This window comes from Dermacentor andersoni, chromosome 6 (assembly GCF_023375885.2).
Source record: "Dermacentor andersoni chromosome 6, qqDerAnde1_hic_scaffold, whole genome shotgun sequence".
NCBI lineage: Eukaryota > Metazoa > Arthropoda > Arachnida > Ixodida > Ixodidae > Dermacentor > Dermacentor andersoni.
In genome coordinates, this window is record NC_092819.1 from 52,069,499 (window position 1) to 52,096,799 (window position 27,301).

At 43.5% G+C, this 27,301-nt stretch overlaps 1 protein-coding gene across 1 annotated transcript; it reads left to right on the forward strand.

The window, feature by feature from the left end:
* The first annotated feature begins 102 nt into the window (after positions 1-102).
* Tsr1 (Tsr1 ribosome assembly factor) lies at positions 103-25,967 on the forward strand. The gene is made up of 20 exons (XM_050171753.3): positions 103-237; positions 423-493; positions 1,051-1,137; positions 1,248-1,360; positions 1,570-1,648; positions 2,048-2,164; positions 6,823-6,893; positions 9,261-9,417; positions 10,736-10,894; positions 11,511-11,658; positions 13,951-14,183; positions 16,197-16,261; positions 16,772-16,864; positions 17,994-18,135; positions 18,879-18,930; positions 20,962-21,170; positions 22,758-22,860; positions 24,354-24,494; positions 24,724-24,798; positions 25,749-25,967. Exons 1-20 carry the CDS (start codon positions 123-125, stop codon positions 25,940-25,942), a joined length of 2,424 nt encoding a protein of 807 aa, XP_050027710.1. The 5' UTR covers positions 103-122; the 3' UTR covers positions 25,943-25,967.
* The last annotated feature ends 1,334 nt before the right edge of the window (positions 25,968-27,301 follow it).

The following is a 27,301-nucleotide window of genomic DNA, read 5'->3' on the forward strand; positions in this document are numbered from 1 at the left end:
TAATTTTTAAAGAACTTGTGCTGGCACAGCTGCTTCAAATTTTATTTTATTCAAAACTTGGTTACTACAGTGCGCATTGAGGCCGAAGCGCTGAATCAGTTGCGGCAGGTTTCGGGGCAAACATGGCGCTGCCCAGCGAAAATGTCGCACACAGGCCAGGCGCCTTCAAACAGCAAAATAAGGCACATAAACATGGTCGTCACAGAAGCAACAGATCGCTGGAATCTCTGAGTAGGGGTAAGGCGTCAGTCTCTGCTCAATCCTTGCGACGGGCGCGTCAGTGTGTTTGTTGCGCTCAGTTGCGTGTATGGCCATGTGCTTTCATGTAGCATTGCTGTGTGGCCTGCGTTGGGAAGTGCTTCTTTCGTTGCAGATACATGCAGTTCGTCGTTCTGATGTTGTTGTTGTTTTTTTCACGTTAGGAAAGGTGAGCCTCAAAGCTATCACGCGCAAAAACAAGCACGAGCTGAAGAGGCAAGAGAGGAAGAATCAAGTAAGTGCCAAGTTGTAGTTTGTGTCCCTATTCACGCTGTCCCTTCTTGGAGCGCCTTTCAGGCCACTTCGACAGGCTGTGCTGCTACAGGTCGTACCTTTTTGTTAGGATACTCACGTGCCACAGTAAAATAAAAATGCGGGCACACCTTACGAACTTGTCATCGACAGAACGACAGATTTAGCCGGTGACAGCAGTCCGCGATGACACCTTTCCACGTCCACTGCCCGCAACAGAAGCGTTATCTTATACGGCTGTCACGCGATACACTTTCGATCACGATCTATTCCTATCGGGATCGAATTTCTCGATCGCGATGGGCTCCGCAAGCTGGGAAAGAAAACAAATCGTAATCGAGTAATTTGTCCGCGATCGAAAGTGGCCGTGTGACTCCCGCATAACCTAGCTGGCGGCAACTTGAGCTCGCGATCGTTACAACTGCTTGTTACGGGTTTTGTAAGCATCTAGATGAATTAACAGTCGGGTCTTGCCTTCTGTAAAACGGCCACCAGTAGTGCTTTTGACTGCTCGTTAACTACGTATTACCCCGATCGCAGATTCAGCAACTCAGAAAGCTGAAACGCGAGGAGGCAACCGAAAGGAAAAGGTCGCTTGGAGGAAGTGGAGTACCCCCTTTCCTTACAGTAAGCATCGTGAGGCAGCTGTTCGTGGCTGGCTGTTCACAAATTATGCCTCTTTTTTCTTTCTTTTTTGTAATTAAGGGTTTTATTACTTGCTCCGCTTTTCCCCAAAGGCGATCATCCCGCTGCACGCAAACGAGGACCCAGCGAAGTTTCTCGAACTCGTGAAAAGTTGTGACGCGGAAGCGGTCATCAGCGAGAGCAGCCAGGGATACTGCCATATCAGGTAGGGATCGTGTCTTTCTGCGTCAGTGCGTTGTGAGGGAGGGACTTCACCAGGATAAATGACTGCCTTACCTTTTTTTCACAGTTATCATTTGAGTGCTGCATTGAAGTTCCCAGCTGATACACATTACTGTGCAGAAGCAATCACGCATGTCACTTCCGAGTTGTATTCCACGAAGTTATTCTAAGGGTCCTTCTTTTTTCCTTCAGTCTGCCACGATTTAAGAAAAGATACTCCTTTGTGATTCCAAGGCCAGGGGATGTGTACGCAACGCTAGACGCTGTTAAGGTGAGTCACTCATCTCCGTGTCGTGATCGCAGAGCATTGTTTTCATTGTTATTTTGCTGGACAGTTTTTACCTTAGCATAAACTTTGTTGTGGCAGTCATGTCATGACAGTTTCACTACGATATGGAGTGTAGTGCAACAGTTCAGGTGCAGAGTTTCCTGGGAGCATTACTGCTCGGTGTGTACTTTACTGCCTGGTTGGCAACAACAGTTGGTTTGCAGCTTTCTCGAATGTTACGCGACTGGGCCCAGTCCCTTGTCACACTAGTGTATATGGGCCACATTGTTGCTCACTGAAGAGAGCTTCACATTACTTAGATGTAGGGATACTTCAGCACTGTTATGTAGGGATTCATTAGCACTGTTACATTTACTCCTCTGTATTTGCTCACAATTCTAGGTTGCTGACTCAACGGTGCTCCTGTACTCCCTTGATGGTGGCTACGATGATGTGGGTGACACGATGCTGTCAATCCTCTTTGCCCAGGGATTGCCATCTGCAGTCCACGTTGTACAGGTCAGTGCTGAAGCTATATATTTTAAGCATGTAGTATGACTGCTTACAGAGTGCATACGGCAGGCATTGCCAGATCCTGACTGGTAGCTTTCCAATATCATTGAAAGGAAAGGTGTACTATCACTGCATTTTACCGGTGCTAACATATGGGGCAGTAACTTGGAGGTTGACAAGGAAGCTCTAGAACACGTCAAGGACCACGCAAAGAGCAATGGAACGAAAAATTTTAGTCGTAACGTTAATAGACAGGAAGAGAGCGGAGCGGATCAGAGAGCAAACAGGAATAGCCAATATTTTAATTGACATTAAGCTAGAAAAAATGGACCTGGGCAGGCCACATAATGCGTAGGATGGATGACCAGTGGACCATTAGAGTTGCAGAATGGTTGCCAAGAGAAGGGAAGTGCAGTCCAGGATGGCAGAAAACTAGGTTGGGTGATGAAATGACGAAATCCGCAGGCGCAAGTTGGAATCAGTTGGCGCAGGACAGGGGTGATTGGAGATTGCTGGGAGAGGCCTTCATCCTGCAGTCGACATAAAAAATAGGATGGTGATGATGATGATGATGATGACTGCTAAACAGAACATCAATACTTGTGCCCGCAGTCATAATTTGTGTATGGATCATTAATATTGTTTTTGTAATTTAGTCGGATTGTATTCAGAAATAACCAAAAAAAAGCTATGACTTCGGCAACAGAAATGCTGTTTGACAGAAGCATGCTTATCAGAGGCCCGTCACGAATCTCCGACATCGGCATTTGTAGAGAGACATAAAAAAATAATCCGTTTAGCCAAGAGCCATAGTAAAAATGCGGGCATGGAGATTTTCTTTAGTTCGTCCAACAAAGTTGGTAGTCACAGTGAATGCCACTGTTGCAGCAGTTGCTCACTCTGCCTCTGCATTGTGCTTCCCCATTCATGAAGCAAGCAAGCTTGGAAGTTTGGCTCAAATGCCGTGGTTCCAGTCCAGAGTAGCTCAGCTTGATGTTTGTAAGGGTTGTATGCTATTTTGACTTCACTGCTTTCATTGTTGAGGAGAGTGCCTCAGAGCAGTAGGTTGATGCAAACCTTGACAGAAGTTTGTGGCCCGCATCCTTGATGTGGGGCATTTTTCTTGTGGAACACAAATAAAAGAAGCTGGTCTTTAGAGGCAGAAATATGGTGGAGAGGGTACAAATGCTAGAGAGTTGCAAGCCACACTCGGACCCGCGAGGAGCTGCAGTTTGGCCACCCCGTGTCTATAGCCTGTATGAAAAACCACTATTTGTATTAAAGGTACTTAAAATAAAGGTCAGCGTGTTCTAGCCAGACATGAGCTGAAGTCTAAAAGAAAATTAATGCCACAAGAGCACATTATTTTCCCAAAATAAATTAAGCTGTAAATTATTACCATGAGCTCCATTTAAGTTGAGGCTGATACTCGAAATTCTTTTATGAGCTAAACAATGCGAGGACCTTTGCCTAACTTTCAAGAGACTTTTCACACTTCCAATCATATGAAAAGATTCGCAAGGCTCGTTGAGGTTCTTTCTGAGGGGCGTCTACTGTGTAAGCATGCTTCATTTGTTATTGTCATGGCATCAAGAATACCTCAGTGCCTCTGGGTTTATCGTCATCTGCTGGGAAGATCTTGGGTGTATGGCAGCTGGTCTGTAGTAAATTTTTGCTGGTGCTTAATACATATAAGCAAGATATTTTTAAATAATAAAGAACTAGCAAGCATCTTAAATAACTGAAAAAATTATCTTGGGCTTAGCGTGACCACTTTGGTTTTAACCCGCTATTGTGATTCAGCAGCTGTGATGCTGTGCTGCTAAGCAAGCGATAGCGGGTTCAATATGTGGTGGTGGTGGCTGCATTTTGATATACCTAGCTGAAATGTAAGAACGCTTGTGTGCTTAGTCTTGGCCGCATGTTAAAGAACCCCAGGTGGTCAAAATTAATCCTGAGCCCTTTACTTTATGGTGTCCCTCATAGCCCACTGTGCAGTTTTCAGAAGCTAAACCCCGCAGTTTAATTAGCCCTCCATGTGGCATCTCTCAAATCACACTCTGCAGACATTAGACGCCACAATTCCTAACTTTGATTTTACAGTTCACGTCCTTGCATAACAGCAGCATCGAGCTGCAATCTTAGGTGCAATTCACGCTGCGGTTGTAATGGTCATCTTTTGGGCATCATATAATGTAGCAGGGCATCTTAGCTGTTAAAGAACCTGCAATTTTTTTTTAAATTCTGACAGCAGCATTCGTTGTGTGAATGTATACTACTCTCTCCTGCTACCTGCAGAATGTCATCTAAGTTGTTGAGTGCAGGATGCTGGTAAACTTGTCTTGCCAACTTGCCAAAGGAAGGAAAATGCATTCAGAGGCAGTAGAATTTTGGATTGAGTGATGAAATTAGGAAACTTGCTGGATGGGCTCATCTGATGCAAGATAGAGATACTAGCTGGAGGACTGTGGGACATGCCCTTATCCGTCACTGGACTTGAAGTAAACTGATGCTAACAATGAAACTGGTCTGGTTTAAAGAAATTCGCATGCAATTTGTAGTTTAGAGTCTCTTTTTTCTGTTGCTATTTACACAGCCACACTAAGCAACAATGCGCATGTGGCATCTCAGATGTAAGCTCACCTCGAAAGCTCAGAAGTCATGGACTCAGGCCTATGACTTCTGAGCTTTCTTCTTGGGCTTACTTTTTTGCCATTTTGCATGAAGCACTTGACAGCACATCCTTTTCTTGTATGCACATGCTCTTTTTAATGTACTCGCCTATTATGCCAGAGAGAAAGTTTCCTAAAGTACCGTATTTACTGGCTTCTAGCAGGCCCTAGATTGTAATATCTTCACAGCTAGATATGTAAGAATGCAAGGTCCTTCAGTGGTGTGGAAAGTTCGGCGAGTTGGTGATTAACATACCATGTTGGTGAAGCAGCGCATTAACAAGGACAGGGTGGAGACACACAAGAAGTTTCATGTTTTCTTGTTTGTCTCCCCCTTGTTCTTGATTGTTTGCTCCATTTCTTCATGCTAAAAAAAAGAACGGGTAGCGACTATTTGTTGCCACCTTGAAACAGAAACCTTATCGCATCCAAGCTACAGTGGACCAGGTATTACTTATTATCGCTGTCTGAGGCCTCCTTATCGCTATGAACGGCCCTGAGCATATCACCTTCGGTGCCATCTATGGCATTTCAGGTAGCCCATTTCTTAAACGCCTTGCAGACATAGGAAGGCTACCGAACATATGGAGCGGGCAGAAAACTATTGCAGCTCCCACAGCTGTATGCAACGTGTGGATTGGCTTACAAAAATTTCTGCTGCCAATGAAATAGCTTGTCACTATCTCGCACTTGAATGTAACCTTCCTGTTCTGCGAGGTTGAGTTAAACGAAAACCCTAAATGTATTTTTTTATCTATTTATTGTACACATGCAGGCCCAAATCTGTATTACTTTTCAACATAATCTCCCCATACTCAATGCACGTTTGCCAGCACTTACAAAGTGCCTGAATTACGGTAAGAAAGAACTAGTTTGCGAGTGTGCGCAACCACTTGTGCACTGTGCGAGTGTAGCGGATGTGGAAAGCACTCAAGCTTCAGGTCTGTTATTGTCACAACTGTTGCACGGGCTGTATGCGGCCGTGCATTGCCGTGTTGCAGGAGGACACCTTCTGTAGCGATTCGCATCATTTCGATTTGATTGCAGGCCATAATTTATTTTTTATGAGGTCACAGTACGAGTTCCTAGTGATAGTGGTTCCTCACGGCATGTAGTGCTTCAGGGTGATGCCTTTTTTATCCCAAAAGATTGTCAGCATAACCTTTCTTGGTGATGACTTGGGTGATACGAAATGGCGTAATTCTTTACCTGCTCACTTTGTTTCTGGTTGGCAATAGTGGACCCAGGTTTCGTCCCCAGTGACGATCCTTGCAAGGAAGGCATCACCTTCTTCAACGTGTTGCAGAAATTGATCAAAAGCATCAACACATCGCTGTAAAATTCAGGAAGCAGCTGCTGGGGCACTCATGTAGCAGACGTTTTGTAAAATTTGAGCACATCATGCACAATATGGTTTGCTGGACCATGACTGACATTTACACTTGCTGCAAAGTCATCCAGTTTCACTTGGTGGTTTTCAATCACAATGGCTTGAACGGCCACATTGTTTTTTCTGGAGTTGCAACGTGATGGTAGACTTGGACAAGGAGCATTGGGCGCGGACGTCACACCATTTTCAAACTTGCGACTCCATTCGTAGATTTACTGTTGTGACACACATGGCGTCACCGTACTGGACCTCCGTTCTGCGATGAATTTTGATAAGTTTCACTCCTTCACTATACAGAAACCAGAAGCAGAGCGCTGTTCCTCCTTGGTGCAAGTTAGTAGTGGGGTGGCCATCTTTATATGGTTCGTGTGGTGGTGTTTCTGCATGTGAATGATACTGCCACTTAGTGAACATCCATCATACTACCAGGGATATGTCTGCCAACTTACAGACTACTGATGCCATCTTTTGCTTTTTTGTTACAAATTTACAATATTCATTTGGCTCAGCCTTATATTTGAGTAAATACTCATGGAAAAAAAGATACGTGCTATAATTGAGTAACTACAATAAGTAACCTTGTTTCTTTGTGTTTTATACAGGGGCTTGAGGCGCTGCCGCAGAAGCAGAGGGCAGAAGCAAGAAAGCAAGTCACCAAAGCGTTGGAGTCTAGGTAAGCACACTCTTGTAAGCAGCTGATGTACTGGTGCCTTAGCATAGACACTGTTCTTTCCTTTGATGCCACGTAAAGAGATAGATGTGAGTTAAAATTTCCGAGTCATCTCTGTGCCTTGACACAAGAGTCAGACAAAAACTGAGCGAACACTGTGTGATTTTAAGAATAACTGTGCAGTGGAATCTCAATAAACGGAAATCGTTTAAATGGAACACCACGTTGGTTGGTTTTGTATTCATGCAATGCTCTCTGCAATGTCACTCAGTAAGTGAAACTCTTGATAAATGGAACCAGTTTCCCTGGTCCCTTGAAGTCCACTGTACTTTAAATCATACAGTTTTTGCTCATAGGTTTCAGGAATGCAGCGCATCATACTGTTCCAACATAAGAATGCGCATGCCCTCGGAGATTGAGGTGTACATATACAGTAGAACCTCGTTTATAGGATCTCGAAAAAAAATTTCAAGAAAGATACGTAATAATTGGGAAAATGTCAGATTCGAGGCCATTACAAAATTTGGCAAACTGTAAATGAAATCTGTATAATGTGAAGCATTGCAGCACATGACGTTGACACACGCTCGTTTGGTGGGTCCCTAGCAGCCCGAAATGCATTGTCATTTTTGCAGCTTTGGCACGCTTACATTGGCACTCCTAATTCAGCCTGAATCGGCAGTTTTTTGGGGCAGAGCATTCTGGTGGGAACTTTCGACATGCCTACTTGGCCAGAATCATTGTGGCATCAGGCATGCACCGAGTTCCTGGGGCTTGAGTCACCTGAGACATGCGTTATCGTTTTAAGATTGTGATGGGAAACTGAAATGAAATCGACCTGGTGGGCAGTGCCGGAATACGATGCCACAATGCCGCCAGAGCGAAACATGACACCCACTTTGCGCCGCCTGCAGCTGGGAACGACGGCACACTTGGTTTATTGCCTATTAGTTATGAAGTGGCACAAGCCACTTTATTCTGGTTTGTGTCACGTTATATTCAGCAGTGCTGCCCACCGCTGACAATGCAATAACACCAGTACAGTTGTTGCGAAAGTGCACTAATCGAGCTAGTAAGCACCATTCAAGAAAACATAATTCTGCTCCAACTCCACAGCTAAAGCATGTTCCTAATGCATTTAGAAATTTTCTGACGTTTGAATGACTTAAATAGTAAAAGTGCAGTTGTAATAATATACATGTTCTCGCACCACTAGTAAAGGGACATTGTTTCACAGCACAGCATATGTGAGACCTGTTACTGGGAAATGGCCACTCAATGGACGAGCAGTGCAGCATTCCAAAACAAGTGACCTCCAAGATTGAGTGTACAGTGGAACCTTGTTAAATACAATCCCGTTTTTTATTATTTCCCAGCAGCCTTGTTCGCAAACGAGAACGCATAGAATGACCCAATACACGTACACTTCTTTACCGGTTAATGTCTTCCCAGAAAACACCATCTTTCGGCTCCCAACGTTCAGCACAGTGCCAAACTGTGATCTTAGGACACGTTTTCTGGCCGGTAGATACAATGTAAACAAGAAAATGTGCAAAACACACATGATCGAGAGCAGTAGGTGACCACAATGGCAGCTTCCCCACAGTACTCGTGTGCCATGTTAAAATGCTGCCATGCACTCAGTTTCCTATATCGCTAGTACCAGCAAATCTCCCCACGGGTCGTAGCACGTCGGCATTCACAGCTATTGCCGCCAATTCATTACGATAGGTATCTTCACCTATCTGTTTCACAGTGCGTATAGTGTTAAACGATAGGCGATAACCAAGGCAACAATCAAAGTAGGCACTCAGCTTTGCTTCATTGAGCTGTAGGGTTCGTGGATCATCCAGAAAGTTCTTTTCCCAACTTTGATAGATGCGTAGGTGTCCATGTGTTTTCCCTTTTACCTATTCTGGTCACTACAGGAAATCACATTACTACTGCAATTGTTTCTGTCGCTTTGCCTGTTATTATGCTCTGAGGTGACATCTGCACTTAATTGTTGGCTCACTGTAACGCCGTTTCTAAGCGAAACATCGCAGTTGCCAATACCTATAAGGAAAGGATGGTGGTGGTGATATGGGCAGGTATCTTACATACCTTACATTACAGTAATGTTTCAGTTCTGTTTCACACAAAAGCAAAGCACTTCTTTTATTTTTTTGTTCAGTACTGGCCTAGTGCCCTAGTTTTAGGAGCCCTGATACTATTAACTTAAGCTGTCTGGTATGCATTACTACGGTATGCTCACAGAGAAGAAACAACCATGAAATCATTTAGCACTCCTATAAGGGTTCCTTCTAGTGGTTGCATTCCTCCTTGGTACCCGTCAATTATTCACAAGTTGCGGCCCTTTGTCTGTCGTAGGTTTCCTGGAGAGAAGCTTCGTGCGGTGGACAAAAAGGAAGATGGGCTGCTGCTGCTGAGGCAGATCGCTGATCAGAAACGGCGACCGATAAGCTACAGAGATTCGCGGCCACACATGCTTGCAGAGAGCGTAGAATTCTGCCCCCACGAAAGCCAGGTAAATAAAGGTGCTCTTAATGCGGGCCATTTAATTTTGTGTGTGTAAATTTTGTTCCTGATATTTATTGCGATGGTGATTGTAGCGACACTCCAGGAAAATTTCTGCCGTCGTCATTGCCTGTATAAAGTTGAGGCGTGATGAGATCCTCTTGATGCCCACATGCCGTATGCTTTAGGTGCAAAGGTAAGCATGCTAGGGTGAGCCAAGAAAGATGATGGCCTGGTGCGCGCAGTAACGTGATCAAGTGTGCGCTAGCCTGGCCCTGACAGGGCATGGCGCAGCTGAGCACAGTCCCATGCATCCTATCTTTGAGACTATAATGCGGTGGCTGCAAAGCCTAGCCAAGCCGAAATGGCTGGTGGCTTCGTGTATGTCGTGTTCTTGCACACGTAGTGCTCGAGGCGATGTAATCTCAAGGTTCAGACGCTTCGATAAGCAGCTGAAGCATTCGCTTGCCACTGCTGCTGGCCTTCATCATGCCAACATTGTGACACAATGACCGTGGACAAGTGTCCACGGTCATTTGACTAAAGTCTGTTCATATTTACCTGTGGGCATGGGGCACCAGGCTTGTTAATTTAATTACCATATCTACTCAAAGATTGGTCAAGCATGAATATAGGTCGGCACCCATATATTAAACTCGCTGACAAAACAAAAAAATAATAATTAGAATATAGATTGATGCATATCTTTTTAGAAAACGAAGATCTTTGAGTATGACACACCTTTAGTTAGGTGAATCTTGGCTACTAAAGCTCGTCAGAAACTCCAAAGTCGTCCTCATCAGATGTTTCGCAGGCGTCCTCAGTACCCCAAATGACGTGCTCAATACCGTCAAGTGTGTTAGATATGCAGCATTTCTTAAAGCCAGTCTGGATAATCTCTGCTAACAGATCTGGCAGGCATGATGGAGGAATTCTCAGTTAGCTTAGTGCTTTTGCTGACGTTGTTCACAAATATAAGTCGAAATTCTTTGGTCGTGAATATGAGTCAACAGTCCATTTTGGGTGACATTCTCGAAAAAAAGGTCGACCTATATTCTAATGAATATGGTAGTGAAGAAATGTGAACTACAGTTTATATGGCTGATAAAACTGCAACCCTTACTTCATGTAGTTGTGTAATATTTTCCTATCCCTGTATATCATATCTTCGCCTATTGAATGAAACTGTGACCCGGACACAAGAGTGTTACTTAAGGTGTTGAATTGTAGTTCAAATATGATGGCTATTTATCTTTAATGTCCCTTTATATCAAAACCTACAGCTGCGAAAAGTATGGTGAGTCACTCCTGCAGATCTTACTTTTCAGAACCTAGTGGGAACACTCAAGGTTTCCGGTTACATCAGGGGAAAGCCACTCAGCGTGAACTCACTCATACACATCCCAGGACACGGAGACTTCCAGATGACGCAGATTGATGCTCCTGACGACCCTCATGGGCTCATCCTGAAGTCTCGGGACACTTCTGTAAGTGACACTGCCAGCATCGACCTTTTAACAGTGGTCACTCCACTTTCAGCATTAGGTCAGGCAGTTGCTGCATACTTCACAAAGTATCCTATGACTTGCACAGAGCAGAATAGAAATGCGAGTTTTCAAATTGTTTCACTTCTTGCTGCTTCTCTGTGAATATACTTGTTTCTTGTTGTACAAATGTGTTTCCTTAATGTTAAGGTGCCTGTGAAAAGTTTTAAGTGTTGATACACTTGCTCCTGTAGCGCTTTATTTTGCAGGCAATTTTGTGCCTTGCACATTTATGCTCTTGTACCCAAGTAACTCCACTCCCCCCTTGCAGTTTCGACTTCAATTATTGCATCCGCTAGCAAAGATCCCATTGTTTCTTCTTGAAGATCAACTTCAGGCAAATAACTACGTCTTAAACAAGAATTAACGTTAATTGTTACATCAAGTGCTACATCAAGTTGCGCTTTGCAACGATCCTGGAGGGTGGTGGGGGTCTGTTACTTTGGCTTGTAACAGTACTTTTGTTCAGAATTTTGTCTGGGTAGTGTTGTAGCAGCATCTCAACGCGGTAGATTGACAACCACCAGTAAAAGAACGAAGCTCGAACTGATATTTGCAGAAGTCAGTGGAAATGGCAGACCTGACCCCCAAGCTGTTGGAAAAGGCTGACCCTCTCAAGCAAGAGTCGTTGCAGTCCGAAAACGTGCCGGATGACATGGACGCCGAGCAGACTTGGCCAACGCCTGAAGAGCTGGCAGAAGCTGAATGTGAGTGCTAAGGCAGACCACAAGTGTGCTGATACGTTGCGTTCAACCACCATTATATTGCAAAAGGATAGAAAGTTGGGCGAGTTGGTACGGTAACATGGCCTTGAATTGTAGCATGAAGTGACACAGACAGAGTCTGTCTGTGTCCTGTCTGCTTCTAGTTTCTGTCTGTGTCACTTCGCACTACAATTCAAGATCATGTCACCATTATATTAACTACCACAGCAACTCAGTGGCTGTGGCCTCCAGCTGTTGAGCACAAAGTCATGATTTCGATTCACGATCACTGCGGCTGCGTTCCAATGAGGGTATAATGAAAAAATGCTTGTATACTTAAGTGCATAATAAAGAACCACAGGTGATTGAAATTACATCTGTAGCCCCCATCTCTGGCATCGCTTACAGCCCATGTGGTATTTCTGACATTAAGCTGGATAATTTTATTTTATTTGGTTCATTGTAGTATTATTCAGCCTTGCAGGAATTCTTGTCAGCTGCAGTTGTAACTATGGCTGCAGGCTAGATGTAACACATCTATGCTACAGCTAAATGTGAGCTTGAAATGTGCTCGTTGTAGGGGCATAAATGAAACAATAACCAAAGAATTCTTGCATTGTGTTTTATCTCTTAGTGGTTCATTAGTGCTTGCTTCTGTCACTCTGTTGATGAAAGAGGTGCGGGTAGTGTCTGTTGAATGCGTATGGTTTTATTCAGCCTTGGTATTGATCCATAAAAGAAGTGGCTTCAGTAAGAGAAGCAGCTGTACGAAGCATAAAAATATCTTCATGGAACTTGTGCAGAGGATCCTTAGGCACCAATTATAGGATCACTGCTTTGTGCGAAGAGAGCAATAGGACGGCCTCTTCAGCAACTGTGCTGCCATCTCTTAAGCCGGATTCACATGATGGGATGGACTGCCGATTCAGCTAGCGGATGAACATGGCATAGCTGAATGCTGTCAAACCATGCCACTCATGAAAACACCACAGACAGGCTGCTGGCACCGCGATTGGTTGCAGCTCAGTCATGTCACAGCCGTCGACGGACAAAATCGGCAATCCATCCTCTCGTGTGAATCTAGCTTTAAAGAATGCTAGTCTCTACAGCATCAGTCTTGACGGACTGCTTTTGTGTCTTTGGGACCAGTGCAGTCCATATCCATTAATTTGGCCCTGACGGAATCAGGAAAATTGGTCAAATTCAGTGATTCAAATTGAAAGGAAAGGGCAGAAACAATACTTGAGCTTGTCATCATTTTATTTGTGAAAATAATCCGTAATACTCTGTTGCTGCTTGCACTTGAAAAATTGTTGGCGATGGCTTACTGCACAACACACCATTGTTGGTAAACACCTCTTCTGCACAGATTTCATGTGACAGAACTTCTGAAGCTGCTTGTGCTCCATAACCAATAAATCTCTGCAGTGCAGTGAAGGCTAAGGATCCTGTCAACCTGTTGGTAATGAAAGCCCGTTCCATGTTCTAAGAAATGAGGAATGCTCACCCATTGTGCACTGCTTGTCCCTCCATAAAGCTTTCTCTCAGTTAGTGAGATGGAGCATAGCTTATCTACCGGATCTCACAGCAGCTGCACTATAGCTTGTTTCATTTTTGTGCAGCTGCATTCTAAATGTTGAACATTCTCTTCTGAAGGCAGGAAGAGAGGAGTTATAAAACGCTATAGGTAGTTACGAGATCCAGTCTTGCACTGTATATACATAGGCAGTTATGTTATAAGTAGTCTGAATGGCAACTGCATTGCTTTTTGTTTGTCATGAGGGTTATCGATAGTTCCCTCTTGCATTAAATTTGTGGCAACATTACATATTCATTCAAAAATACCACTCACATATTCTTTAGTGTTTCTGCTGTTTTTTTTTCCATTTATTTATTCCTTGAAGTTACAACTTTGAAGTAATGCTGTCACTCTCTTTCTGAAAATTTTTGTTGTAGGATGCTTTCTGGACAGGGCTTTACGTCTTTGAGTCTTTACATCTTTACGTCTTTTAGCGCACACACCCAGTAGCCAGATTTAATTGTTATAGCCAATAATGCAGCATGGGAACATTGCGGTAAGCAGTTTATTTTACCATAGAACACAAACAAAAATTTATGTTGCCTCAGCTACTCATTGTGATATCCGATATGTTGTTAAAACCAGTATCATTATAAGTGGGTTTGACTGTAGTACAAACTGCATGGCTAAGAACATAATGTCATTTTCGCTTCGAGCCCAATGCCTACGCGTGCTCTTTCTTCCTTGTTATGTGACTGCAATCCCTCATCCTCCAGCCGCACAGTCCGAGGCAGAGTCGAGAAAGAAAGTGGTAAAGAAGGTTCCCAAGGGCACATCCGAGTACCAGGCCTGCTGGATCATAGATGCAGAGAGTAGTGGAGAGGGGTCCGACTCTGGTTCCGAAAGCGGGGATGAAGAGGAGGGAGCTGGAGGCTTTGAACCAATGGACAGGGATGTTGAGGAAGTGTCGGACACCGACAATGCAACCATTGCCGACGACACTGAATCGGTATGTTGGGGGCTCCACGCTGCATGCACCATAACTGCTGAAGGACAGATGCACCACAACATAAACAAATATATGCACAAGAAAGGTAAGGCACAAACTTACAGATGCGTTCAGCTGTTTCTTTTTGTCAGACAAAAACATTTGAAAGTTTGTGCCAGTTCATGCCTAGCCCTGCTCGCCCTTGCCTATGTTGTGCTGAATATTTACTTCAGCGTATGAATGAACTAGCCCTGCAAGAAGTTTTATTCACAATGAACTGCTAGTATACAAAACCTTGGTCACTCAAGCATTGGGCATTGTTGAATGTGCACAGTAAAATCTTACTGTAATAAAGTTAAAAGGGATCCTAAGGTACTTCGTTGTAAAGTTGAACACCTTTATCACGAAGTGCTTGGAGCCTCTGAAATCATTCGTTATACTGGTCTCTTTGTTGTAAAGTTTCCACACCGCACCAGTCACAGTAGGACTGGGACGGAATTATACCATTGTTATACAGGTAATTTCAGTGTAGAGGCTTGCGACTGTAATTGCCATTAGGTAGTTCTTTATAACTGCTATCCACCCTCACGGCCGACATTGCCGTCTGGCTTTGGGGTTGCCACCGTCTAAGTTGAACCGCATGCAGCTTGGCACGCACCATCGAAGGACGACGAGAGAAATAGAAAAAAAAAGCCACAGGCCTATTCGGCACAAGCAGCACAGTCACAGCATAAGCTATAGGAGCTCCATTTCCGGCAGTGTGCACTGGAGGGTGTTCGCGACAAAGACTTTCTGCATTGTTTTTACGAGAATAACTGAACTGTCCACCCAGTGTCGACGGCGAGCTAGGGTCTATGGTGCTCTCTGCACAGTGGTCCACTGAGCTCGACATTGCTTGGTTGCAGCCGCACGCAGTGCTCTATGATTCGCTTCTTCAACAGCGATTCGTACCTTACGAGGAGGCACCATAACGTGTACCGAAGGGTAAACACAGGTATTGAGATTACGAGGTGCGCATGTCACATCACTCGACCCATGGCAAGATACAATGCAACCGCTACGTGTCGTGATACCTGGTGGAATACAGTGCAACTGCAATGCAAAATTCGCGTATAATGATGCTATGCAGCATGCATCTCGCATTGCGTGACAAGTGGCACAAAACGATGCATGTGCACGTATCAACGCTAGGCAGCACACATGTCACATCACATGACTACTTGCGCACTAAAACGCCTGTATAGGGCATGTCTCTGCAGCAACTAGCAAGCGCTGGTGTGGCGCAGTGGTAGAGTAGCTGACTCCTACACAGAGGGCCAGAGTCCGACCCCGGCAGGAACAGTTGTTGGTGTAATCTTTTCTTTTTTTCTTCACTCTCTCTGTCTTTTGTGTATGTGTGTGTGTGTGTGTGTATTCCTGGCGATAGCTACGACGCACACTGGCGGCAACGGAAAACATTGTCAACCAAAACGGCTATTGGCATGAGCCCAACAGCTTACGCTGTAAAAGTGCGCATCTGTCGATTTATTGTTCAGAGTTAAAAAAGTTATCCATCCAGCTTACAACACATGCTGCACCATCTTACTGCGTCATCAAGCCATCGGGCTCGCAGTTTCAATTGCAAGAAATAGTAAGTAACAAGCAGCACATGGCTATTTCTTGCAACCATGCTAAGCCAATTCGCTCTAGCATCAATCCTTACTCAACTTAAAATTGTGCTCTTTTGTCTCGACGATTGCTTTGCTTATCAGCATTTTGTGAGCTTGCTGGCAGATTGCTGCAAGCCTTTGATATTGTATGACGCTCATCACTGGACCTGACCGGATGCTTCTAAACAACCACAGTAAAGCAATTGCTTTATGCTGCAGGCATTTTAAAATTTTTTCTTTGTTGCTAAAAAAAGAACCTTTTGCACCATATTGGACTATTTCTTCATTATTCTGGCTGCCTCGAATGGAAGCAGTAGGTCTTAGCCGCTCATCATTGACAGTACAATTGCTCATGGCATTCTACATGAGGTAGAGTCTATTTCAGATCTCCATTGCCGGAGGAAAGGAGGGCTATGACAACCATCTTGACTTAGAAGAGGAAAAAGCTAGGTAAGAGAGACTTCTCTGCCACTTTCTTTCTATTATTATGTCTTCTTTCCCCTTTCTCATGAGGCATGTTTTTCAAAAGTTCATTGACACCAATGTGTATTAATAAGAGTTATTAACATCAAACATTTCCAGGGTGATATTTTGAACTTTAACTCACTTGGTCATCTCTTGTGCCATACTTAGGCATACGTATTGCTTGTAACGTAGCGGACATAATAAATTGTACTCCACAATGCTGCACTGGGCATGTAGTTTTGTTAGAGCCCTAAGACAAGGTTCAGATTAAATTTTTGGTGACAGGTACTACGTTATTTAGTTGCTTAAGACACAGAGCCTATCTTATCCTTTTAAAGCTTGATATGCCTTTAAAGCAGTTGATTTGAAGCGTGGGATCTTATATAAATTGATATATTGTTTCATTATGTCAAGCCCCATGTAAAACTATTGTTTGTAGTTTGTAGTTTAAAGAAGTGTTGTTGGCCTTACAGAAACTCTTTTCTTTTTGTTTAGTCTTGTGAGATTCAGGGAGGAGCGCATGGACCAAATGTTTCCTGATGAAATCGACACACCCCTCGACCGACCTGCACGAACAAGATTTGCAAGGTGAGGCCTTTTGACTTCTTGATGTGTTACAGACTTCAGAACAAGTTATTCAAGTCTTCCGCGCATATTTAAGTTCTGCACCACATTTTCTCTTTTTCCTCTTTGACAGAAAGCTAGTGTTTTAAAATTTCATGCTGTTCTTTCAGCGCCAGTACAGAGCAGTACATGTTTCCCATCTGTACCTTGGTCTTTGCATGCATTAAGGCACTCTATATAGGAGTTATTTCATTGGATCCATTTTTATAATTTATGTCCTGACATATCAGTGTTGAGTTAGCTCTTTTTACTTGCATCTGTCATGGTTATGTGCGGCACAGTCATTGGCCATTCATGGTTTACGATGTCTAGCAAACACATTAGGCAAGTAGCTTTCAAATTAGTTATGCTAACTTATTACCCATTGATATTTTTTTTTTTGTAGCTGTTTGTTGTACCTACCTCACTGTCATAATAGCTGAGTGGTGATGGAGTTGTGCTGATAAGTGCAAGTCTGTCGGTTTCATCCCCTGCTACCGTGGCCACATTCCAATCTGAATAGTAGCCACTGCTTGAGTGTTCTTACGGAATTTAGAAAGTTTCTTGTAGTCTGATGTATGTGTACATTAAAGAACCCTAACAAGACAGAAGTTTACTGGAAGATTCAGGCTCGAAGTGAATGACAGTGGTCAAACAAGGGAGTGTCGCTAGAGCTAACATTTCAACTATAGGACTTTAGACAAAGGGCTCTGTCGAAGACAAAGTCTTCTTGTTGAAACCTTTGAGTGGGGGAAGGGGGCATGTACCAGGAGTGCCACCTCCTGGCTATGCCACTGCCAGCAGCATTCCTTGTTAGACCACTGTTATTCAAGAACCTCAGTATATCAGTAGTCAACCCCAGTACTCAATAGTCAAACTGTGGATTTGGGGTGTAAAAGCAGTTCATTTATCATTACTAACCCTAGTGTTATGTGTTTGATGGCCTTGCGGCCAAACTTGGCTTTCTGTGGCGATAGCCGCTACAGTTTCATTGCATTATTTCTTTGAAAGTTCGTATAGAAAATACTCTTCACTGTATTTGCAAGTCGTACAATGTTGTGGATTACGTAGTGGACAGTTTTGCAGCTTCTGACCATGCCGGTGTGCCATGCAGGTATCGTGGTTTGAAGAGTTTTCACTCATCCCCTTGGGATCCCAAAGAGAACCTTCCTCTCGACTATGCCCGTGTGTTCCAGTTTGAGAACTTTGCCCGGACCAAGAAGCGGGTCATGTCTGAAGAAAAGGAAGGTGCCATGGTGGGTGTGCTGTTTGTTACGTTTGCCTGTTTCCTCTTGTCTACCTATTCAGTCTTATTTGCATGGCGTACGAAAAGAATGCAAAGGTGCAATTTCTTAGCTGCCTCTCGTAACCTCTCGCACATAGTATTTTTCAACTCATAGTAATGACTCATTGCCTGAATCTGTCAATTCCTGTGTATGATACTGCACTTAATCTTCAGGCCAAATTAACCAGAATCGCTAAAATGCCTGTGCACACAATAATTTGATTGGTTCTTTCATTGGTTCTTTCATCATTGACGATGACATTTTCCTGTTCGCGGGATGAGCACTACTAAGCCTTTTCCATCAGCTCGTTCTCGTGCATAATAGAAACCTGGGCCACTATTTTGTAGTGAAGCCTTATGCCTTATTCTATGCTATTCTTATCATCCACCACACACGGCCGCCTGATCCCGTTGATAATGTGGGCAGACCGTCGCTCTGACCACTGCCCAAGCACAAAAAGTGTGAAAAAGCATAGAATCGGAAATGGCATCGCTACAAAATACCGGCCCTGGCTGGCCTGGTGACCACTTTGTTTCGTTTGGGTCATACTGGTCACTGTACATAGTAATCTGATGAATTTTCCTTTAAGCTAGCTAAATTGGTTTTCACTCTGAAAAATAAATTGGTCTGGAATGAACCTGCCTTTGCGTGATGAGTAGAAAGAAGCAGACATTTTTTTCTTCACAAATGACAAAAGCTGTTCACTTTTGCAGCCTGGATGGTACGTCACCATACACATCGCCAATGTTCCACGAACTGTTTATGGTAAGTATCAAAGTTTCACTAGTTGACCATGTTCTTGCGATTCCTCCTCGCATACAGAAAGACTTGGAAGAGATTGTATGTCTTTCTTTTTTTTTAAATAGCACTGTGTGATCTTATAGAACAGAGGTCTCATATACGCAGCATTTGGGTCACACGAGGCCCTTCAAGCTTTTGTGTGTGGCCTACATGGTCTGCTCAGTTTTAAACTGCTCTTTCTTGTTTTCTAGTAGTTTAATTGATTGCTCAACTCGTACCCCATTTTACAAAATGCACTCCAGGGCAGGCCATCAGAAGCTTCGTGCTCTTTATTGTGGCCTGGTGCATGACATGAGTTTTGAGACCCCTGCTGTAAATGAATGTAGGATTGATTGATTGACCGACCGACCGATTGTTGCTCTTCAAGCCCGATCGATTGATTGATTGATTGATCAGACAATATAAAAAAAGAAAATCTAGTAGAATAGCAGAAAATAAATGTCTTTGTGTAGCTGCAGGTACCGTAACTGCCTCACTGCCTTGTGGGCACCTGAATTGTACTCCGTTCCATACATAGCAGGCAATGCTACAAAGGCTGGAGATCCCACTGCTTGCATTTGCCATAAGAAAGTAGTGTTCCACACATGAAAGAAATATGTAGGTATCACCATATGGCATCACGTAACTCGATGTAACATCGTCTCCTACTCTTGTGTGGGAAACTAAGATATTGTGAGATATTAACATATGTGTGAGAATTAAGATATATAGGCGTCACAGATGTGAACCCATTTACCACCACGTAAGCGGAGTGACACATTTGTGCAACCAGCGACCTCAGCGCATCGCTTGTGCTCGCGACCAAGACATAGTAATATGTCTTGAGATAGCAGATTCGGTATCGTGTCCAATTGCACTGTACAGGCAATTTTCGACCCATTTGTCCCGAAAAAAAAACAAAAAAACTTGTGTTAGAATTGGGTAAATGCCGTATTCGGACATTGTCAATTACACTTACTGCTTGAAAACTTTCCTAAAGCAGGCCAAAAATAGGCATTTTTGATTAGATATGTGATATGTGTTCAATGCGTTCACTGTTCCGTAACCTCCGCCGAGACAGATGCTGCCACCAAAGTGGTCGCTATTTGCGTCATCATAAGCGTGAGGCGTGTACATGCTAACTGGTCAAGTTCAAGTTATCCAACAAAGGTCAATTTTAGGATCGGAACGAAAGTTTGGGTCCATAAGTCCATAAAAATGTACGGGCGCCGGCCGGGACTTTCAGCTGGGATCATATTAACAGAAGTCAAATGAATGGAAGTTTACTGTATCACTTGCGTGTAGCACTTTGCAGGCCTATATATAGAGGCATAATTGCCTTGTGAAGACGGTGTGCTGTATAACGTCATAACCATAGTGGCTTAGGGGCTGCTGCATTCTGCTGCTTAGCTTCAAGTTGTGCATTCAGTTCCGGACCACAGGGGGACGACATTCCAATGAAGACCGAATGCAAAAGCACTTCTGTACGAAGCATTAGGTGTACGAAAAAATCCCAAGTAGTCAAAATTGGTCCGGAACCTTCTTCTATGGCATCTGTCATGTCTTGGGTGTTTAACTCCATAATCAATCCTTTATTACTAAAGTTCAAAAAGAAAAGTGCTATATTTGCACTGCTGAAGCAGCCACTGTTGCAGGCAACAATGAACATCTGTATTTACATTATTTTAATTGGTTAATGTCTCCAGCGACTTCCAAATGTTGACTTATTTTGTTATGCAGGCACGAGAGAGTTGTATACAACAGCATTAGACATTGCTTCATTTGAGCACTGTTAGCCATTGTTTAGAATTTCTTTTTCTCTGCGTTTGGTGGGCACAAGCCTTTTATTTAGTTTATTCTTGTGTGACAGAAAAGAAAAAAAATATTGTGTACCAATCCACAACACCACATACGTGGGAACATGTGACAGGTTCATGTCAAGTGAAAAAATGCCGAATAATGCCAGCTCCTTCTGACACTTCCACTGATGTCACTGACCTGCTCTTGTGCTAAAAGACGCGTTCCAGACCCAAGGGGATCCCCTGGTGCTGTTTGGTCTGCTGTCGCACGAGCAGAAGATGTCTGTGCTGAACGTGGCCATCAAGCGACACCCTGGCTACACCGACCCCATCAAGTCCAAGGAGAGGCTCGTGTTTCACATTGGCTATCGCCGCTTTTCTGCCTGCCCCATCTTCTCGGCACACACCAATGGGGACAAGCAAAAAGTGAGCTTGCGGTTCTGTTCAACCCTACTCTGATGTCTGTGCTATTGCGCCAGAACGAGATGCGCCAACATTTATTAGTGCAAGGAACTCATAGGCTTGGTCCTCGGGTTTGCTTTCTTGTCATTCGAGTAACCTCATTTGTGCACTCTGCATTGCATACACAAAGGTTGTTGAGAACATGTGTTTGAGCATGTGACATCAAGCATCCTCTCCCTTATCCTCTCTCATATGCAGCAGGTGTTGTCTATACAGCCGACTCCTATCAATTCAACCTTTGCAGGACCGCAAGATTTGGTCGGATTATCTGAAACATTGAATTAGCGAACAATGGCAAAATGAACGAATTCAGGTGCTTTATTGCTTGAAGTAGTCTGCAATGTCTTTTTGCTTGTTGCTCTTCAAGCCCGACTCAGCCACCATGCGGTGAAGAGTACCGACATGTTTAAGCACTGCCTTTTGAGTTCAGACTTGAGAGGTTTCCTTCCATAGCAATCTATGGTTCTTGCCGGGACTTACTGGTGAATTCGAATTAAGGAAAAAGTCAAAGTAATTGAGATCGACGCAAAGGGAATCGACTGTACTCCATTCCATATATGGCCGGCAACACTATGAAGGCTGGAGATACTTCTCTCACCGCTCACCTTTACATAGGTACGTGTCTTGTATGCACAGCAAGATCGAATTTTATGGTCCCGAATGTTCAGTACTATAACACTTAGCACTGTTATGTGCCTGTTTATCAAGAAAATAAAGCAGCGCAAAGTTGCCTTTGTCGGTGCCTTTCTCTGTAATGGTGTCCTAAACACGGTAGCCATGACATCACTGGACGGCTCGTGCGCCTGCAGTATGGGGAACATGGCCTTCAATGTTGGTTTACATTGCTTGGAGAGTGAGGCTCTTGCTGGAGCTGCAGTGTGGGCACTATGAGCAGTGCAGACAAAGGCAACTCTTTAATTTTGTTTCCTTTAAGAATCGGGCTAGTTACAGTGAACAATCACGACCATAAAATGCGATATTGCTGCAACATTCGAGCAATAGCAAAACAACAAAATGAAAGCTTTTTTTTTTAACATTTGTAATTGGCTCTCGCACTGGCACGCCGCCACTGTCACTGCAATCGCATATTACTCAGCTGGACAGACGATAAGAAATGAATGTAGGGGTGTATACATTTTGCAAAGTTAGCCTGCTCGTCTTCATTTATAGCATATAGCTGTCTTCACATATATAGTAATATCATATGGTCTACTACTATTATGTTTATGTTTATGTCACAATATGCCAATATGTCTTGCAAGGTTATCCTGGTCATTAATTTTGCTGTGCATAGAGAAAACTAATGCATGTGATTTTGTTTTGAAACCTGTAGGCAAGACCATAATTAAGTTGGCGGTAAATTGCACATGAATGCTTATTGTGGTGGCACCTATTTCACTGCAATAGAAGCTCCTATGAAGACAATAAAACTAACAGCGTAGAGGTTTATTTTTGCACAGAGTTCATCTTACAGTTAAACAAGTGTTTTTATGAAGTATTCAAAGGTACGCAATAGTATTAATAGCTTTTCCACATGCGCTTTCTTTGCAGTATGAAAGGTTCCTACGGAGCGATGCAGTGTCAGTCGCAACGATGTTCGCGCCCATTGTCTTCCCACCCGTCTCAGCAGTGGTGTTCATTGAGGACGAGAATGGTATTTATTTATTCCTAGCATCAACCTTGAGTGAAAAGTTGGGGAAAGACTGCCAAACGAAATTTGTACCAAGGGTTTGAGCAAAAACTTGCCATACTTCTTGAATGTAATTCAGTGGAGATAAACAGGTAATTTATTTGATGCACATTATTTGTGCTGGGGGCACGTCCGTAAATGTATGGTGATAAGTAATGGTGTGACATACCGTATTTACTCGCATAATGATCGCACTTTTTTGTCAGAAAAATTGACGCAAATTCAGGGGTGCGATCATTACGCGGGTTAAATTTCCCGCAAAAAAAAAATTTTTTTTTTCGTCCCGCATTTGCTGCGGGATGTGGGTGCGGGACACCAAAACAAAAATGGCGGCCGGCGGAGCAAGCCGAACGCGCCGAACGCGATTTTTTTTTTCTTCTCGTGAGTACATTACGTGCATTGAAACAGTTTCTTCCGTATCAGTGATGAATAATATCGTTAATATCGGCAAGTTTGCAGCAATAATGTAGCCATGTCCACTTTGAGGGGACAGAAACAGATGGGCGCGCTTAGCTGCCAGTGACAGAAACGCATGGCCGGCGTGCTGCGGAAACTGCGGCATCTGTCTTCACTACTATCCTAACACGGCACGTTTCCGCTAAGGGTGGGCGAATATCTTAGCTGTGTTACAAGTGTCCACGTATGAATAGGGTACAGTTTTAACGTATCAGCGTAAACGTGGCTACTGTCATTGCCGCGCGCGATTTGTTGCGTGCTCACGAGTGCAGGTGAAAAGAATCGAAAGGTGCCTTTTTTGTTTTTGTTGACCACAACCATTGTAAAGCCTACCCATAATAAAGGCAAGTTTGGTTGTACCTCTTTTTGTCATGGAAGTTCGGAAAGTGATGAAAGTAATGAAATGAGGCATCTACTTAAGAATGTTTGGTGCGTGCAGACGAGTCCTTCGCGTAGCATTCGAAAGATGGTAAGCGCGATCATTATTAGCTAGACTTGGCACACAACATATCGCTGCGGCAAGTTCGGGGTGCGATCATTACACGGGAAATAAAAAAAATCAAATTTTGACGACAAAATTTAGGGGTGCGATCATTACGCGAGTGCGATCATTATGCGAGTAAATACGGTAATTGCGACTCCTCATGCCGACTAGCCCTACTTTCTCCCTTAGATATTACTTATGGGCTGATTAATGCAATACGTATTATTGTATTTATTAAAAGACTTCTTTCAGTGGTCAAAGCATGTCAGCTTAGTAGGAATTATTAGACTGTTACTAATTTCAAAGTATCCTTCTCCAAATTTGCATATGAAACCTACTCACAGAGCATTTTGCATTGTGGGGCAAAACATGAACGAATGGTGTAGTATTTTGAATTTCAGGTGCCCGCTGTTTGACAGAGTTACGATGCAGGTTATTCATGCATTTATTCCAGCAGTGGGCTGGAGTGGATTCTTATAAGTACGTCCAGTTCACAAACTTGACTAACCCTTCGTAGGTCAGCATAGGCTGGTTGGGTCGGGTGCTGTGCTGGGTGCCAATCCAGACCGCGTGGTCATCAAACGAGCTGTCCTGAGTGGCCACCCTTTCAAGATCAACCGCAAGTCTGCTGTAGTCCGTTACATGTTCTTCAACAGGGGTGAGTTGATTGCAGGGCTTTCATGCTTTGTTACGTCACTTGTATTTATACTTGCTGTACTGTACTTGGATTGTGACAGTAGTGCAAGTTCGTGGCCTTATTGAAACTAATCTGTCATGTCTTGTGAAAAGTGAAAACTCCCTCTCTCCTTTTCTTTTTGCGTGAGGGGCATACGTGGAGAATACCGGCATGATTTTTTTTTCTTATTGTCATTTTCATTTCACAACAGAGGATATAATGTGGTTCAAGCCTGTGGAACTGAAGACAAAGTACGGAAGGAGGGGGCACATCAAGGAGCCGCTTGGTATGTTCTTCTTTATCCTTTCTTGCAGTCTTTTGATTGATTCATTCATTCATTCATTGCAAGCATTAAAATTTAAAAATTTTTCCATCCTTTTAATTGGAGCAAACTGGCACAAAAGCAGTTTGCTCCGTCTGGACGTTTAATATGAAGTTGTTTTTCAAGCAACCTGTACAAGCTCTCTCTGCAGGATCTTGCAGCATGTCTACATTCAATTTCCGTGGAATTCATTTCTTTGTACATTGAAACATTAATTATACTCGACCTTCCCATTTCATTCAGAGAAATTCATGTGAATGTTATCCTGGAGACATATTTCATCAGTGCAAAAAAAAAAAAATGGCGAAAAACATGCATAGGCACTCTTTGTGCACATATTTTTAAACTACATATGTATCTTTGTGTTCATTCTGCACATTGTAAGAACATCAACGAAATTAATAACTGTATCTCATATTCAACTACTACTACTATGGAAACTTGCAGGTCAGGTGTCACAGTGACACCTGTCACTTAACCTTTCTGTGCATGTTTACATTTGTGCTTTTGCATGGACCCAAGTGAATTCACTAGGACAACATAATCTGTCAACAACTAACCTTTTGTAACCTTCCCTTGGATCTATTAGTGGCAGAATGCAAAAACACTCATATACCGAGCAGTAGGTGCACGTTAATAACCCAAGTGATCATAATTAATCAAGGGCCCTCTACTGTGACATTTCTCATAGTCACTGTATCACTTCGGGATGTTAAATTTCATCAGTCAATCAAACTTTAATTGGAAAAAACGCAGGGGCACCTGTCAGCCAATTTCTCTGCATACACATTTGCCTACTGCCTAAGTTGCATTCCTATAGTTGCATAATGGTTGTACAATTACTGCAATTAGCGTTTCAACCCATTTTTCCTTTCACAAGAGCGGCTGGCATGATCGGATGCTCTTCTTTGCAGGTACACATGGGCACATGAAGTGCGTCTTCAACGGCCAGCTGAAGTCGCAAGACACAGTGCTGATGCATCTATATAAACGCATGTTCCCCAAGTGGACATACGACCCTGAAGTGGGCAAGCCTGTCCCCTACTATGAGAGGCATGACTCGACGGCCGACGGCGAAGATTGCAAAGCATTCAGCCTGATGGATTAAAATGTAAATTTGTTGTTTGTTTGAACTGTGGTTGCACACCACATTTTAAGCCTGATCATACGGAAAAGGCCATGTCTCTTAACTTCACCATTGAGGAGTGCCACTTGTACAAATGAGAAAGGCTCAGAGTTTTCTTTTCTCTTTGAAAGCACATTGTACAATTTAGAAACATCATGCTGATGTACCAATGCTGAGGAGTTTTCAGAGTGACATTCAAGGAATAGAAAGATTGGCCTCCATTTCCTGCAGTAATAAGGAGTACCTCCCTGCCAAGTTAATGAAAAATAGACTTTCTTGAGAATGCTTTACCAGTCTAAACTGATTTTCTGTTACTCTTCAGTGGGCTTCTTTTAAGTGACCTAAGAAACTGAAAGTTACGGTTTGGCAAGACAGCCGCGGTGATGCAGTAAAAGCTCGTTACATCGGATTTCACGGGACCAAAAAAAAAGAAGGCCAAATAAACCAAATGTCACATCATTGAAGCTATCAAAAAGACAAACAAACTCTTTACTAAATTGACACACATTTACTTGCTGAATGAATCAATAAATCTTGTTCCTATTTAGCAAAGTGGTGCGGAAGCTGCAATTCTCATCTCGTGACAGATTAGCACTCGCAGTGGTGAAGGCCTCGTGCTTCCTTCGCAGTACGGTAGCGGCGCAAGATCTACGTCCTCATCTGAGACATGCCTTTCAATACCACGCGCACATCCAGATGATATTTTTCGACATTGAGCTGGTTAGGAACAGAGCGTCCGTTCATCGCGATGTAGCGGCCGGATTTGGTGCGAGCATTAGGGCTGCAGTAGAATATGCAGCTCCTTACCCTCAACAGCTTCCACCATGTTTATGACATTGTGCGTGCATTGCATTGATTCGAAACGAAGCTTGTGCTTCCTGCAATCGCTGCGGATAAAACCGTGGTTGCTGTCGATGCAATCATGCATGGCAACCATAGATTTCTGAAGTCAAAGCAAAACTACCGTTTGCCACAATAGCGGCCACTATAGACGCAATCATGGATGGTGAACATGCATTTAAGGCAAGCAGCCAACACACGCGCCGAGTCAAAACGAAACTTCTGTTGTCCGCGGTGACTATCGACGTAATTATAGATGGCGACCACACATTTCTGAAGGCAAGTGGCCAACGTGCACTCCGAGTCAAAATGAAGCTACTGTTTGCCACAACCGCTGCGGTTGAAACAGTCCCTATCGATGTGATCATGATAGATCTGAAGGCATGCGGACAATGCTGTGGTAAACGCAAGAATAAAGGAAGGCTACAAAGGCAAAAAGCGTTCCATCATTCTTGTCAGTGTCGTACAGTTTCCACTTGCGATGAAGGCAACGTGGATTCT